This window comes from Sorex araneus, chromosome 1, assembly GCF_027595985.1.
Source record: "Sorex araneus isolate mSorAra2 chromosome 1, mSorAra2.pri, whole genome shotgun sequence".
NCBI lineage: Eukaryota > Metazoa > Chordata > Mammalia > Eulipotyphla > Soricidae > Sorex > Sorex araneus.
The window spans coordinates 347504018-347519524 of record NC_073302.1 but is presented as its reverse complement, the minus strand read 5'-3'; the positions used below and the strand labels follow the sequence as shown (position 1 = coordinate 347519524).

The 15507-nt window shown below is 42.5% G+C and overlaps 1 protein-coding gene across 2 annotated transcripts in view; it reads left to right on the top strand.

Moving 5' to 3' along the window:
- GTF2E2 (general transcription factor IIE subunit 2) overlaps positions 1-15507 on the top strand; it is a 76709-nt gene that overhangs the window by 51010 nt on the left and 10192 nt on the right. The window contains exons 4-6 of one of the 2 annotated variants that reach the window (XM_004606880.2): positions 5829-5936; positions 9545-9727; positions 13164-13257. In XM_004606880.2, the coding sequence (XP_004606937.2) occupies positions 5829-5936; positions 9545-9727; positions 13164-13257 (385 nt within the window). The remainder of the gene's footprint in view (positions 1-5828; positions 5937-9544; positions 9728-13163; positions 13258-15507) is intronic. The other variant, XM_055121703.1, reaches the window with a different exon arrangement.

Genomic DNA, 15507 nt, shown 5'->3' with positions numbered 1-15507 from the left:
AGGAAAAAAAAATGAAAGAAAATACAAAACACAGTAAGCCAAAAATCATGTTCATACCTAGAAACTAATTGAACAAATACGTATTAATTACTGACACTAAGTCAGTTATTATTTTTACAGTAATAGGGACTATCTATAAGATCTCCATTTTTTTCTTTTCACTTTCCTTAATTTTGATCTAAGACCAAGAAAAATGGAAGAACTTTTTTTTTTTTTTTTTTTGCTTTTTGGGTCACACCCGACAATACACGGGGCTATTCCTGGCTCATGCACTCAGGATTACTCTTGGCGGTGCTCAGGGAACAATATGGGATGCTGGAAATCGAATCCGGGTCAGCTGCATGCAAGAGAAATGCTCTACCCACTGTGTTATCGCTCCAGCCCCCAAGGAAGAACTTTTTAATTTCCCAGGCTTGGCTCCTGTGCAATCTCTTGCTCTTTTATTGCTGATTATTTGTTTTGTTGTGATAGTGTTTTCCTTGATAAGTTGATAGTTTGTTTTGAGTCCATACTTGAGGATGGTCAGGACTCAGTGCTCAGAGTTCACTTCCTGCAGTTCTAGAGAAACCATACTGTACCAGGGATCAAACCCTGAGCTTTTTGAGCTATCTTTCCTGCCCTTTCTTTAACTTCTTGCTCAGAGAAAATGGTTATTCAGATTCCAAAGTTTATTATTTATTTTTATTGGGGGGAGTTGGGGCCACACTGGCAGTTTGTAGGGGCTACTCCTGGCTCTGTGCTCAGATGTCAGTTTGTGGGGGAGGATTTGGGGCTACACTCACCAGGTATCACTCCTGGCAGCCCGATACTGAACCTGGGCCCAGTCACATGCAAGGCAAGCACCCTACCCGCTGTTGTACTATTGCTCTGGCCCTGTGCTCACTTTTGTCAGTCCTCAGGAGCCAAGGTACCAGGGATCAAACGTGAGCCTACTGCCTGCAAAACATTTGGCCCTTATTTTGGATTTCCTAGGGTATCCTGAGGACTGGGGCGATAGCAAAGCAGGTAGGATGTTTCAGGCACTGGGGTTCGATTCCTCCAATCTTTTCAGAGAGCCCAGCAAGCTACCGAGAGTATCCGCCTGCATGGCAGAGCCTGGCAAGCTCCGTGTGGCGTATTAGATAGGCTAAAAACAGTAACAACAAAGTCTCGCCATGGAGCACATCCATGGCAAATCTTGAGCAAATCCATGAACAATGGGAGACAGTGCTACAGGGTATCCTAAACAGTGCCCAGTATGCCTGGGGACCAGGCTGGCTGGCTGGTTTAATGTCGGGGCCTGGTGATGCAGTGCTTCTGGAGCCCAGGGGTGTGGGAGGCACCGGGACCATCATTAGACTAGGTTGACCATGTGCAAGACAAGCACCTTAACCACCATACTGTCCTCTGGCCACTTTTAAAATTATTTTAGAAGTAATTGTTAGCAAACTCACTAACCAGTGTAACAATAGATACGACAGGAGTGATTCCTGAGTGCAAAGCCAGATGTAAGCCCTGAGCACTGCTGGGTGTGGTCCCCAAACAAAACAAAACAAAACACAACAAAACAAAAAAAACCAAAATTGTAATCTGTTTTAAGTGGACAGTCCTTATGGGTTTAGAAACCATTTACAACTTTTAGATTAAACTAATCACAAAGCTGGTATCTTTCTTTAGGTCCACTTGGTCTGTTGTCGATGACTGAAAGTGAAGCAGCGATCAAGACCATTTCTGTCCGCCCCTCTGCCACATGAGATTCCTGCTCTTCCCTCACAACTCCTCCATGCCTGAAGCTTAGGGGGCTTGGTTGTCAGGCCACATATTAAACATTAGCAAATGTAATTTTTATATAGTTTCCTCTTCCTCCCAGGAAAATGCTAGGGATGGGAACCCAGGGCCTCATGTATCTAAAGCAAGTATATTTTTGGGTGAGCTACATTCCCAGTCAGTACAGCATAATTTTTATTTGTTTTTGTGTTATCTGGGAGTGCTCAGAAGCTACTCCCAGCAGTGTTTAGGGGACCATGGGGTGCCATGGATCAGTTTTGGGCCTCCTACATGCAGTGCATGCATGCCAGACTTTTTTTTTTTTTACAATTTTTAAATATTTTATTTTCATAAAGTAGTTCACAATAGTTCATTGCAAATAATATTCAAACAACCAATCCCACCACCGAGCACCTTCCCACCACAATAAGAGGGAAGTGTGAACGTTGTTGTATTTCATTCTGGAGCCATTTAAGCCCGTATATAAGAGAATACAAGCAAGTTTGTTAACACCAAACAGTGTGTGCTACTTTTGGTTAGTAAGTGGGCTAGAGGTCACGTGGCTGCGAATGTGCTCCAGCAAATTCTGGTCGCTCTCGCCTGGGAGCTTTGGTTTATAGTCTCTGGATCTTGGCTGTTGATGAGATTACATGGGCTGGGGGCAGTTTATGGGTGTGACTGCCAAGCTACTGGAAAACTGGGGAGCTAGGGGGAGAGGCCCAGTCCCAATCCGAGCTGGCATGGAGATCTCAGTCACCTGCGCCCACATACCTGGGTTTTTCTGCCAGTTCCCACTTGGGTGAGCTCTTCTGAACTAGTGGAGGATGGCTTTGAGCATGGTAGTGGCTGAGTTCTGGAGGTTTTCAGCTGTCGGGGTTCTGCTGGGGGTGGGGAGGGAAACTCAACTCCACACCCCCCCCCCCCCCCCGCCATGGAGCCCCAGTGAAGATAGCCTGGAGTGAGGTCAGGACATTCTGCCCATGTCCCAGACTTTTGACTACCTCTCTGGCCCAGTAATTAAGCAAAAACTTTGTTTTTTAACTCACACCTGGCAAAGCTCAAGACTTTGTCATGGTTCTGTGCTTAGGGGTTCCTCTTGGCCATGCCTGGGGGACTTTATGGAGTACTGGGGTTGGAACCAAGGTCAGTCGAGTGCAAGACAAGTGTCTTACCCTTCATACTTCTCTTTCTGGCATCAAACAAAAACTTTTCATTAAAAATTGATAGAGTTTTGGGGCTGGAGCGATAGTACTGTGGGTAGGGTGTTTGCCTTGCATATGGCCACCCCGGGTTCAATCCCCAGCACCCCAGGTGGTAACCTGGGCCTGCCAGGAGTGATCGATGAGTGCAGAGCTAGGAGTAAGCATTGGAGCATCATTGGGTATGGCCCCCAACCAAAACAAAACAAATTTGATAAAGCTTTTGGGCAGAGTGATAGTACAGTGTGCGTAGGACACTTGATTTGGAAACAGCCAACCCAGGATTGGTCCCCAGCACCACATATGGTTCTCCAGTCTTGCCAGGAGTCACCGCTGAACACAAAGTCAGGAGTCAGCCCTAAGCACCACCAGGTTTGCGCCTCCCTCCCTCCCCAATTAATAGCCAAAATTGATAGAGCTTCTAAGGACTGATTCAAATGGACTGTGAACATGGTGCCTGCAATCTGACTCTGGAGACCACTGTCAATACAGCACTGCTTACCTCCCTTTTCCTCTGTGCTTAGTAATCATTTAAGTGTGTATTCACATCCACCTTTCTCTCTCCTCTCTGACTGTACCTGTCTTTTTGGCAGAAATTTATAGCCAACTTTCCTATGTGTAGCTTTAGCTGCAACCCTACAAGGGATGTTCTTGGAAGGCAGTAGTAATTTGCATGCACGTTGTACATGTCATTGCAAGTAGTCTTGACTCACAAGAGTTATCACTGAATTTGTGAATGAAAAATAAATTAGCAGCAAATGCTCAATAAATGGTTCTTAAAATGGTATCGCTTGATTTTTGTCTTTATCAACCTTCCAGACCTACCGTTTGAAAAATGATTATTCTGGTTAAACCTAATAGGAAGGTAGCCTACACAGTAGTGATGGAGCTTAACACTTGGAGGCTTTTGCTTTTTTAATTAAATCAATGTGGGTTTTTTTTGGGGGGGGGCATGGGAGTTTATAATTTTATATCTTGGGATAAAAACAGTGTAGGAGGTTTATATGAAACATTCTTTTTCTCGATTTTGTTTTCTATCCCACCTGCTTTCTTTAGGTAATCTCTCATTAGTTCTTTGTGATTATTAATAGTGAGGGCTCGTTATGAAGAAATAGAGCATAGACAATTTTTTATATTAAGAAAGTTTTCATACAACAATTTAAAAAATCAACACTATGGTTTACGAAGTTGTTCGTATAATACATTTGTTTTGGGCATTCAGTGTTTCAACATCAATTCCACCACCAGTGAGACCTTCCTTCCACCTTTGTCCCCAGTTTCCCACCCACCTCAGCAAGCCTGCCCCCATGGCAGACATAAAATAATTTATTTTATATTGCTTGTTACAGTTAAATGGTAAGTGGAATATGGAAAAATAGTTCAACAAAAGATAGTTTGTGTTGGGGCTGGAGCGATAGCACAGCGGGTAGGGCGTTTGCCTTGCACACGGCCAACCCGGGTTCGATTCCCAGCATCCCATATGGTCCCCTGAGCACTGCCAAGAGTGATTCCTGAGTGCAGAGCCAGGAGTAACCCCTGAGCATCGCTGGGTGTGACCCAAAAAGCAAAAAAAAAAAAAAAAAATAGTTTGTGAAAATTATTACATCTCCCAGTGGGGTCTCTAAGCCGTTGAGGATACACCCATCTGTTGTTGCTAGCTGAGCCTTCTGGTTTTGCTTTTAGTTGTTACTTCGTAGTGTTACTTTCCCATCTGATTTGCTGTGCTACTGTCAGTACTGTGGAATTTGGAGCTTCAGGATCTACTGTAGAACTTAGATGATTCTTGGCCTGCTTTCCTCCAAGGGGGGTGGGGCCTAGATTTTCAGCCCAAAGACATCATGGAGTTCCCAATGCTGTCTGGTCAGTTTACTGACCATCTCTTAAGTCATTTGCTGTGCTTCTCGAATTATGGTGTCTGTCCTCTTCCGAATCCTGTGGCCTTGCTGGTGCCGAACACAGCCTTTCTGCGTAATGATTCACCACGGGCTTTCCAAGTTAGTGCTATGCATCAGTGCAGGAGGAATAGGACAACGAGTAGAGCACTTGCCATGCGTGCAGCTGACTTGGGTTCCATCCCTGGCATCCATACGGTTCCGTGAGCACTGCCAGGTGTGGCCTCCCCCACAGATAAAAAACAAAACAATCCCTAAAACAAAAGACCAAAATAGCACATAGGAAATATCCTCCTGTCCTCTGTCCTGCCTCCTCCTTCCTTCTCCTTCTCTACCTTCATTGTAGTGGGCGCATGCCTAGCGGTGCATGGCACTGAGAATGTATTGGCTGGAGAACAATCCAGGGCCTTCCAATGCAAGGCTTGTGTTCTACCACTTGAGCTACACCTTAAGCCCCCTCATTTTCCTGTTAATATCAGCCACAGCCATGCTCAAGGCCCCTCTCCACATGTTCAGACAAGCCTCATGCTTAAGTGTCTACTCCTTCCCCACCACACACTGCTATGACTTTGTGACTTTTCTGTATTTTGCTTTATCAGTGGGGGGTCAGTTCCTAGAAATGCGTTTGTTGGGTGAACAGGCTTAAACATATTTTGTCAGTTGCCATTCCTGAGAGTTACGTCAATTTGCATTTTATCAGCAATGTGTGAAAGGCCCTGTTCCTTAGTTTCATCAGTAGTCACGAAACAATATTTTTTAGTGTCATAGGTAAGAATTGTTCTGGCAAAAGTTGTCTGTTTGCAGCTCTTCTTCTAATATTTGTGTGTTCCTGTCTTTGAATGTACTGGATTTTTGGAGTTAGTAATCCATTCTCTTCATCACAGTAATTGAACTGCTCCAGATAATACATTCCTGAGAAGATTAATCTGTTAACTACTATTTAATCATTTAGTATTTTTAAGCTTCTAATGATAGTTTCTTTTCTAAATAGACACGGCACCAGAGAGGAGATACACATCCTCTAACTTTGGAAGAAATTTTGGATGAAACACAGCATTTAGATATTGGACTCAAGCAGAAGCAGTGGCTTATGAGTGAGGTAAGAATAGGCTCTAATGTGTGTGTGTGTGTGTGTGTGTGTGTGTGTGTGTGTGTGTGTAGGCATATATACATATATTTTTTGCTTTTTGGGGAAGGTCACACCTGGTGATGCTCAGGAGTTACTCCTGGCTTTGCACTTCTGGTGGTACTCAGGGAACCATATGGGATGCTGGGGATTGAACCTGGGTTGGCCGTATGCAAGGCAAATGCCCTCCCCACTGGACTATTGATCCGGCCCCATGGCTTGAAATATTCTTAATTAGTTGATTGCCATGAAGTATTTGCTATAGCTAGCGTTTATAATAAGCAACAATTTGGCATTTTTACTTTCTTGGGGGCAGGGGTATCACTCCTGGCTCTGCACTTATGAATCAGTCCTGGCAGTGTATAGGGGAATCATATGGGGTGCCAGTGAATGAACCCTGGTGGGTTGTGTGCAAAGCAAGTGCTCAATTTGCTGTACTATCACTCTGGCCCTTGGTTATTACTGTAGCTTATTATATTAGTTGTATATAAATAGTGGCAGTCAATAGGAGAAGTGTTTCATTTAGTGTTGATACTTTAGTTTTCATTTAGTGTTGATACTTTACCTAGTTTTGCAATTTCGTAGACTATTAATATTAAGATTCTTGGGTCACACTCAGCGATGCACAGGGGTTACTCCTGGCTCTGCACTAAGGAGTTACCCTTGGTGCTGCTCAGGGGACCATATGGGATGCTGGGAATCAAACCTGGGTCGGTCACTTGCAAGGCAAACGCCTTACCTGTTGTGCTATTGCTCCAGCCCCCTAAAGATTCTTTTTACTCTTCCATTCTACATCTTTCCTTTTTGTGCTTATTTATTTATTTATTTATTTATTTATTTATTTATTTATTTATTTATTTATTTATTATTAATTTTATTGAATCACCATGTGGAGGGTTACATAGTTCTCAGGATTATGTCAGTTATACAATTCTCAAACACCCTTCCCTTCACCAGTGCCCATCTTCCATCACCAACCCCCCAGTATACCTGCCGCCCCCTCCCACCTCCCCAGTCCCCACCCTTGTACATGATAAGTTTCACTTCGTTTATGCGTTATCTCTTATTACATTCCATGTTTCAACACACAACTCACTACCGTTGTTGGGGTTTCCCCCAAAGAAGGAAAGCAGTCCTATTGCCAAGGAGGCATTTGATAGTTCTCCACTGCTAAGAATATAGAGATATTAAGTCCCGCTGTTTGTTACATAACTTTTCTTTTTCCCCCTTGCCCCGCGCCACCGAGTTCACGCCTGTTTAGTAATCGCCACGCTGCCTGACAAGGGAAAAAAAACCGAAAAGGATGGTTATTTCCCGTCATCGGCAGGCGTGGGGCTCTGGCTTAGTTGATAGACTAGTAGAGTGTCTGCAAGCAGTTTCTGGAACCGAAGGTCTTGCGCTGGTATCGGCTCCGGCTCGAGATTCCACCAGCGTCCCACTGTTCCATGTACATAATTTTTCCCCTTATATCCCATTCCCACGCCACCAGGTCTGTTTGCTTAATGGACATCACACTGTAGTTGACGACACGCCGCGTTTCTTCCCGAGAAAGAAGAAAATTTCTTCTCAGCCGGCGTGGGGATATAGCTTAGTTCAGTCTAGAGAGATGGCTACCACTTTGATTACCTTCAATATTTCAGCAACAGACTTACTATTCTTGTTAGGATCTCCCACAAAAGTCCGACCCATTAGAAAGGGACATATTACATATTGCTGATGCTAAGATGACATTAGGTCGCGCGGCCGCAGCAGCAGCCACGCGGTTTTGGGTTTCTGTATAAAGTCCAGGGAAAGTACAACCAGAAATAACATCACTACAAACTTTTACCCTTTTATGGTGCTCATAAGATGGAGAAGCCTAGAGAGAGGCTCGGCGTCTCCATTTTGCGCTCAGGAAAACCGCGGATCCTGCGCTGTGCTCAGGAGGGAGGAGTTGAGAGAGAGAGAGGTTAAAAGAATTGGGGGATGCCCGGTTCCCACTGTTTCAGCGCACCGTGGGGTCTCTGGTCCCATGCCGGAATTAGTTCAGTGGGCTGTTTGGAGTCCAAGGGCGCTTCCTTGGGCTCTTCCATCATGCTCGCTCCACAGCAGGGTCCAAAGGCTTTTGTGCTTTTTTATATCCCTCTTCCTCTTTTCAGTGTCATGCTGGTAGTGTTGAAGAAAATACATAGGATCATTCTTTCTAGAAGAATTTTCTTTTGAGATTAGCTATATAGTAGAATTGTCTAGGAATTTAGTTATAGTCTGTGTTCCTCAGTTGCATTGATAAGTGAACACATTTTTCTTTTTAATTTTTGTCTTTTTAATGTATTATTAATCACTTGTCTTGGTTTATTGATTTAGTTTATCAAATAAGTTAATTGGTTTATCATTTTCTTGATCATTTATTATTGCTTTATTGATTTATTTATTGGTATTACTCATTGCTGTTAGAGAGTTAAAGAGTTTAGCTTCACATTTCCATATGGATATAATTTTTACCTTTTCCACCAGTAGAATGCCAGTGTACCGGCATGAAAGATACATTTCTTTCTTTTTCTTTTTTTTTTTTGGGAAAGGGTGGTCAAAACCAGCTATGCTCAGGGCTCACTCCCAGCAGGGCTTGGTGGACCATAGGGGATGCCGGGAATCCAACCCTGCCACTGTACTGTCACTCTGACCCCCAATATTTTGCTGTTTATGAGTCTAGTCTTTTTTGGTTCCTGTCTTTGATGTTGGTGCTACTTGGTGTCAGATAGGACAGACAGACTATTAATCGTTCATGCCAGAGTCTGGTTTCTCACATAATATTAATATGCAAAATACTTTTTGGGGCTGGAGAGACAAAGCCCAACTTATTTTTTTCTATTAATCTTAATGAGGGTTTATTGATTTGTTTTCCTTTTTCAGAAGAATAGACTGATACTTCAAAACAGTTGTGATAAAGTCTTTCTTATTGAAAGACTTTATTTAAGTATTAGTTTCTTTAATAAAAAGTCAGCATCATGCTGATCTTTACATTTTTTTTTTTTGGATCCTGACCATATTTTTATCTTTTAATTATTTTTATTTTTGACCACACCCAGTGATGCTCAGGGGTCACTCCTCTATTTGCACTCAGGAATCACTCCTGCCAGTGCTCTGGGGACCATGTAGAATAACCCAGATTAAAACTGAATCTGCTGTGTGCAAAGTAAAACATACTATCTCCTACACTAGCCCTCTGGCCTCTTTATTATTCTCTTTAATTAAAGAAAATGCTTTTTGTTGTTGTTTTGTTTTGTTTTATTTTGTTTTGTTTTCTTTTGTACTTGAGACTTACTCCTGGCTCTGCACTCAGGGATCACTTCTGGCAGTGCTAGGGGACCATAGGAGATGCTGGGGATCGGACCGAGGCCTGCCCTGTTCAATTCAGACATTCTACCCACTGTATTATTGCTCTGGTCCCCATCCAGATCTAAAAATCTGGATCTTTTGCTGCTTGATCTTTACAGGCTATTTCTGATTTGCTTTTAAGTTGAGTATTTTTATTTTTAAAGCAGTGAGATTTAAAACGAAGGCTTGCCTTTTGTTAATATGTTTGAATTGTGTTACTGTTACAGGCTTTAGTCAATAATCCCAAAATTGAAGTAGTAAATGGGAAGTATGCCTTCAAGCCCAAGTACAATTTGAAAGATAAGAAGGCCCTGCTTCGGCTTTTAGATCAGCATGACCAGCGAGGCTTGGGAGGAATTCTTCTAGAAGACATAGAGGAAGGACTGCCCAATTCCCAGAAAGCTGTCAAGGTAACTTCTCTTTCTCTGCCCTAATTAAGTAATAGTGTCTTTTGTTGTTGTTGTTTTTGGGTCCCACCCAACAGGGCTTACTCCTGGTGGGCTTTGGGGACCATATGTGGTGCCAGGGGTGGAATCTGGGTCATATGTGTGCACGGCCCGCACTTGTACTCTCTCTCTCTGCACTTCCCCTCCCCCCATTTTTTTTCTAATAGCAAGAAGGAAATTTCTTTGCTTGTCAAAACCTTCGTCCTATATCCTTGATGCTGTGGGAAGCCGGTGGGAGATTCCCCTGTGCTAGAGAGAGGGCAGTGGGGGACATTGATGTGTCTCCTGACAGTTTCCTATGGTGCATGTGTGAATCCTTGATTTTTTTGAGTATACCCTTGATATTTTGTTTGCTTTTAGGCCACATATATCTGTGCTTAGGGCTTACTTCTGGCTTTGTGCTGAGGAATTACTCCCAGCAGAGTTTAGGGGAACATATGGGATTAGCTTCTTTGCAAGGCAAGCAAGCACCCTCCCCACTTTTCAACCCCAGGTTTATATTTTTTCATTTTCAGTTTTAGTCCCCTCCGACCAAAAAAAAATCAAGGCGGCCAGTATCAGTAACCTTTCCCTCTTCATTTTCTTCTAGAATTTTATGTTTTCAGGTGTTTAAGTCTTTCATTCATTTCTTGAGTTGATTTTTGAGCAAGATATGAAACAGCGGTCCATTTTCATAGTTTTGCAAGTGCTTGTATTCCCCATTTAGTAAGAAACGGTCTTTTCCCCATTGTATATTCTTGGCTCCCATGTCATACCGGAGTTGACTGGTTTTTCTGTACTCTTTTATTGAGCCGATTGTCCTTTGTAAATGTCAGTATCACATTTTTGATTATCATAGTTTTGAAATATAGTTTGAAATCAGGAAGTGAGAAGCCTTTGGCTTTGTTCTTTTCCCCTCCACTGTTAGTTTGGTTATTTAGGGTCAGAAGTTGATTTTTTTCACATCTTCTCCAGAATTTATAGTAGGTATTCATGGAAGTACTGTTTCATAACCAGAAACAGAATCCAGAATTTTTTTTTTTCCTTTTTGGGTCACACCTGGTGATGCACAGGGCTTGCTCCTGGCTCTGCACTCAGGAATCACTCCTGGTGGTGCTTGGGGGACCATATGGGATGCTGGGAATCGAACCCGGGTCAGCCGCGTGCAAGGCAAATGCCCTACCCACTGTGCTGTTGCTCTAGTCCCCAGAATCCAGAATCTTTTAAAGGTTTTTAAAATTACAGAACTTAAACTTAGCCTACACAAGTGTTAATAAACGTATATTTCCAAAGTTGATCAGTAGTGCACATTACAGCATGTTGAACAGTAGCATAACTCAGTTTTGCCTTAGAGAGTACTCGAAACCTTTCTTGTTCCCTCTGCCTGTGGAGGACCATTCCTGCGGGTGCTCAGGGGTCCTATTGTGGGACTCAGATCTGGTTCTCTTCGTCATGGATGGCCTGTGTCCTCCTGTGGGAGCTACATCTCCTGCCCTTTCTGCTGCTAGGCCCAGGATTGTTACTGTGGGGTAGACTTTTAATTATAGTTCAAAGCATAGTGCGTTAATACTGATAACTGCTTGTTTTAGTTAGAAGGCTTTGTGACATGGAGGTTTGATTTTAGGTGTGATGTGCTGTTTTCAGGGGCCGAGGTAAAGAAAAGCAGAGTTGACTTCATTTTCAAACAGGACTGTTTCTGAATTTGTTAAAATATTCTCTGGATTTCTTTTCTTTTTTTTCTATTTTCAAAAACATGAAGATCAAGTGTTTGAAAACATAAAAAAGAAGTTCAGTACAGGGTTACAGTGAAGGGGAAAATAATAAAGGGACTGTGCTAAAGCAAAATCTCAGAGTGAAGAAAACCAATGGCTGTCTCTGTCACTCGTGTTGTAGTACTTGTTTCTTGAATAGTTTTCTGACAGATAAACTGCCAGGATTGGCTTTTAAGCCTGTCTCCATTTGTGGTATATATATTAATTTTAATCGTATTGAATAAGCTGCTTTTTAGAGTTTTTTTAGAATTTAAAAAGTTCCAGTTCAAACATATCACAGTATGATATGTAGAGCTCAGAGGGTCAGAGCGCACGTCTTGCCCCTAGCACTCAGTAGAAGGAGCCTGGGCCTGGGAGCCCTTGAGCAGGAAAGCTCCACGTAACAGAGTTTGGTATTTCAGCTATTTTTAAGTTTAGCAGGGTTAGGTTTGTTTACCTTGGTGGGAAAAACAACTCCTAAACTTTCACATTTCGCAAGAGTGAAATTTTGCACCCCTTAAGTGGCAACTTCCCTTCTCTCTCCTCAGTCCCCAGCAACCCCCTCACTCTGCTCTTGTGCCCATGAATTTGGCGGTTCTGAGTACCTCATGTGAATGAAATCATACAGTATTGTTACCGCCTAGTTTAGTAATAAACGAAGCATAATGTCCTTCTGGTTCATCCATGTTTCAACATATGAATTTCTTTTTAAGTCTGAGTAATACTCCATTTTATGTATGTAACCCATTTTGCTTATTTATATCTTTTTTTATTGACTCACCACCAATATCCCCTGTAACATCCTGCCGAAGCCTTCCCCCTCTCTTCCCCCCATGGCAGGTACTTTTCTTCTCTTTTTCTCTCTCTCTCCCCCTCTCCTTCTCCCTCGGCATTACAGGTTTGTAGTTCAGATACTGAGAGTCCATCAATGTTTGGTCTTTGACCCACTTGCACTACAAAATCTCCCATCCAGAGCAATCATCATTGTCATCACAATCATTCTCTATCCCAACTGCCCTCTCCCCCCAGCCCTTGAGTCAGGCCTCCAAACTGTGGACGATTTGTCCTGGCCCTTCTACTGTCCTTGGGCGTTTAGTCTCATATTAGGCGTTTTTCTAATATCCCACAAATGAGTGCAGTCATTCTGTGTCTGTTTCTCTCCTTCTGACTTACTTCATTCAGCATGATCCTCTCCGTGATGGACATGTGCTTTACCTGTTTTGAGTAATGGTACTGTGAACACGGATGTGCAGTGATTGAGTCTATGCTTTTTTTTTTTTTTTTTTTTTACTTTTTGGGTTATACCCGGAGATGTACAGGGGTTACTCCTGGCTCATGCACTCAGGAATTGCTCCTGGCGGTGCTCAGGGAACCATATGGGATGTGGGGATTGAACCCAGGTCGGCCATGTGCAAGGCAAACATCCTCCCTGCTGTGCTATCGCTCCAGCCCCTCTTTTTCCATTTTTGGGAGAGGGTTTGGGTCATTTGAGGGGCTATTCCAGCTCTGCACTCCCAGGGCTGCAGAGTCTGGACTCCTGCCCTTGGAGGTAGCTCCTCGGCTCTCTCTGCTGAGGTTTGCTAAAGAAAATGGGGGTCTAGAAAAAAATTTCTTAGTGTCTGTGTGTGTAAGGTAGTTTAGTGCTAATTGAAAAATTTTTTATCTTTAAGGCCTTAGGGGACCAGATACTATTTGTAAATCGACCTGATAAGAAGAAAATCCTTTTCTTCAATGACAAGAGCTGCCAATTTTCTGTAGATGAAGGTGAGTCTTTCTGATACTTTCAAATGTACAAGTGTATGCTACAAATTTATGGTGACTAAATTTTAACATTTACAAGTGTAATTTAAATTTGTTTTTGTTTCTGGGCTATACCAGGCAATGTTCAGGGCTTGCTCCTGACTCTGCACTCAGGAATCAATTCTTGGGAGCTTGGGGCTCAGAGGGGCTGGGGCAGCTTGAAAGGCAAGTGCCTTAACCCCTGTACTATTTCTCTCTTCTTTCCCCTCTCCCTCCCCTCCCCTCCCCTCTCTTCCCCTTCCCTCCCAGTTTAGTGCTTTCCTGGCTTGTGCCACATTCCTAGCCCCAGCATTTGCATTTCTTAGAGGTTATCACCTCTACATCTAAGGAACTGTTTCTTAGAGTGCAGATTGTATTATGTGCTTTGAAAGATTATTCTTCAAATTACTTGTAGTCATGATAATTATGTCTTATGCTTGCCATTTAACTGTAGGAGTTTATTTCTGTTGCTTCACGAATATAATTTCATATCCTGAGAGGAAAACTTGATGCGGGGTCGAAGCAACACACTTTTGTTAATAACTTGATTGTCTTAAATTAGTTGCACATCTATAATACAATACTTAGCATAATTTTAAAATTGAAGCAGGCAGGACATTATTTTCTCTCATAATTGTATAGTTGGATATTAAGTTACATATGGAGTATTTCACTACGTGTGTTATACCTGTAGTTTGAATTTTAGTTTTAAATATCTTATCAATTTGTCATCTAAGAGTGTAATGAAGGGCTTAGTATTTTTTTTAATTTTTAAAATTTTATTGAATCACCATGAGATAGTTACAAGCTTTCATGTTTGGGTTACAATCTCACAATGATCAAACACCCATCCCTCCACCAGTGCACATTCCCCACCACCAGTATCCCAGGTATACCCCCCTTTCCCACCCTTCCCCTGCCTCTAAGGCAGACAATATTCCCCATACTCTCTCTCTACTTTTGGGCATTATAGCTTGCAACACAGACACTGAGAGGTCATCATGTTTGGTTCATTATCTACTTTCGGCCTGCATCTCCCATGCAAACTGGTTCCACTAGCCATCATTTTCTTAGTGATCCCTTATCTATTCCATCTGCCTCCCCCCCCCCCCCCCCCCCCCCCGCGCTCATGAAGCAGTCTTCCAGCTATGGGGCAATCCACCTGGCCCTTGTATCTACGGTCCTTGGGTGTGTCAGCCTCATGTGATGCTACCCTACACTCCACAAATGAGTGCAGTCCTTCTATGTCTGTCCCTCTCTTTCTGACTCATTTCACTTAGCATGATATTCTCCATGTTTATCCATTTATAAGCAAATTTCATGACTTCATTTCTCCTAACAGCTGCCTAGTATTCCATTGTGTAGATGTACCAAAGTTTCTTTAACCAGTTACTGTTTTAGGGCACTCGGGTTGTTTCCAGATTTTGGTTATTGTGAACAGTACTGCAATGAATAAATATATAGGTACAGATGTCATTTCTACTGTGCTCTTTTGCATCCTCGGGGTATATTCCCAGAAGTGGTATTGCGGGGTCATATGGAAGCTCAGTTTCTAGTTTTTGAAGGAAGGGCTTAGTCTTTTTTTTTTTTCCTTTTTTAAGAAAATTTATTTTTATAAAGTTGTTCACAATGATTTATTACATTCAATATTTGAACACCAATACCACTGCCATTGCACCTTCCCACTACCATTATTACCAGTTTTCCCAACCACCAATCAAGCATACACCAATAGCAGGCCCTAAATAATTTATTTTATGTTGGTTGTTATGAATAATTCACTAAAAATGATCCAAAAAGTTTTCTATGGAAGAAAGTGTGTGAAGATTGTTGTATCTCACCCTTGAGCGATTAAGCCCTTTTTATAAGAGATTAATTTGTTACAGGCTAAGCCTTATGTGTTAATATTTTCTTTTTTTTTAATTTTTTATTATTTATTTTTTTATTAGTTTATTTTTAATTAGAGAGTCATCGTGAGGGTACAGTTACAGATCCATACATCTTTGTGCTCATGTTTCCCCCATACAACGTTCGATAACCCATCCCTTCACCAGTGCCCATTCTCCACCACCAGTAAACCCAACATCCCTCCCCCCCTCCCCAGTCCCGTCTCCCCCCACCCCACCCTGCCACTATGGCAGGGTATTCCCTTTTGTTCTCTCTTTCTGATTAGGTGTTGTGGTTTGCAATAAAGGTGTTGAGTGGCCATTGTGTAGTCTATTGAAGTCTGTATTC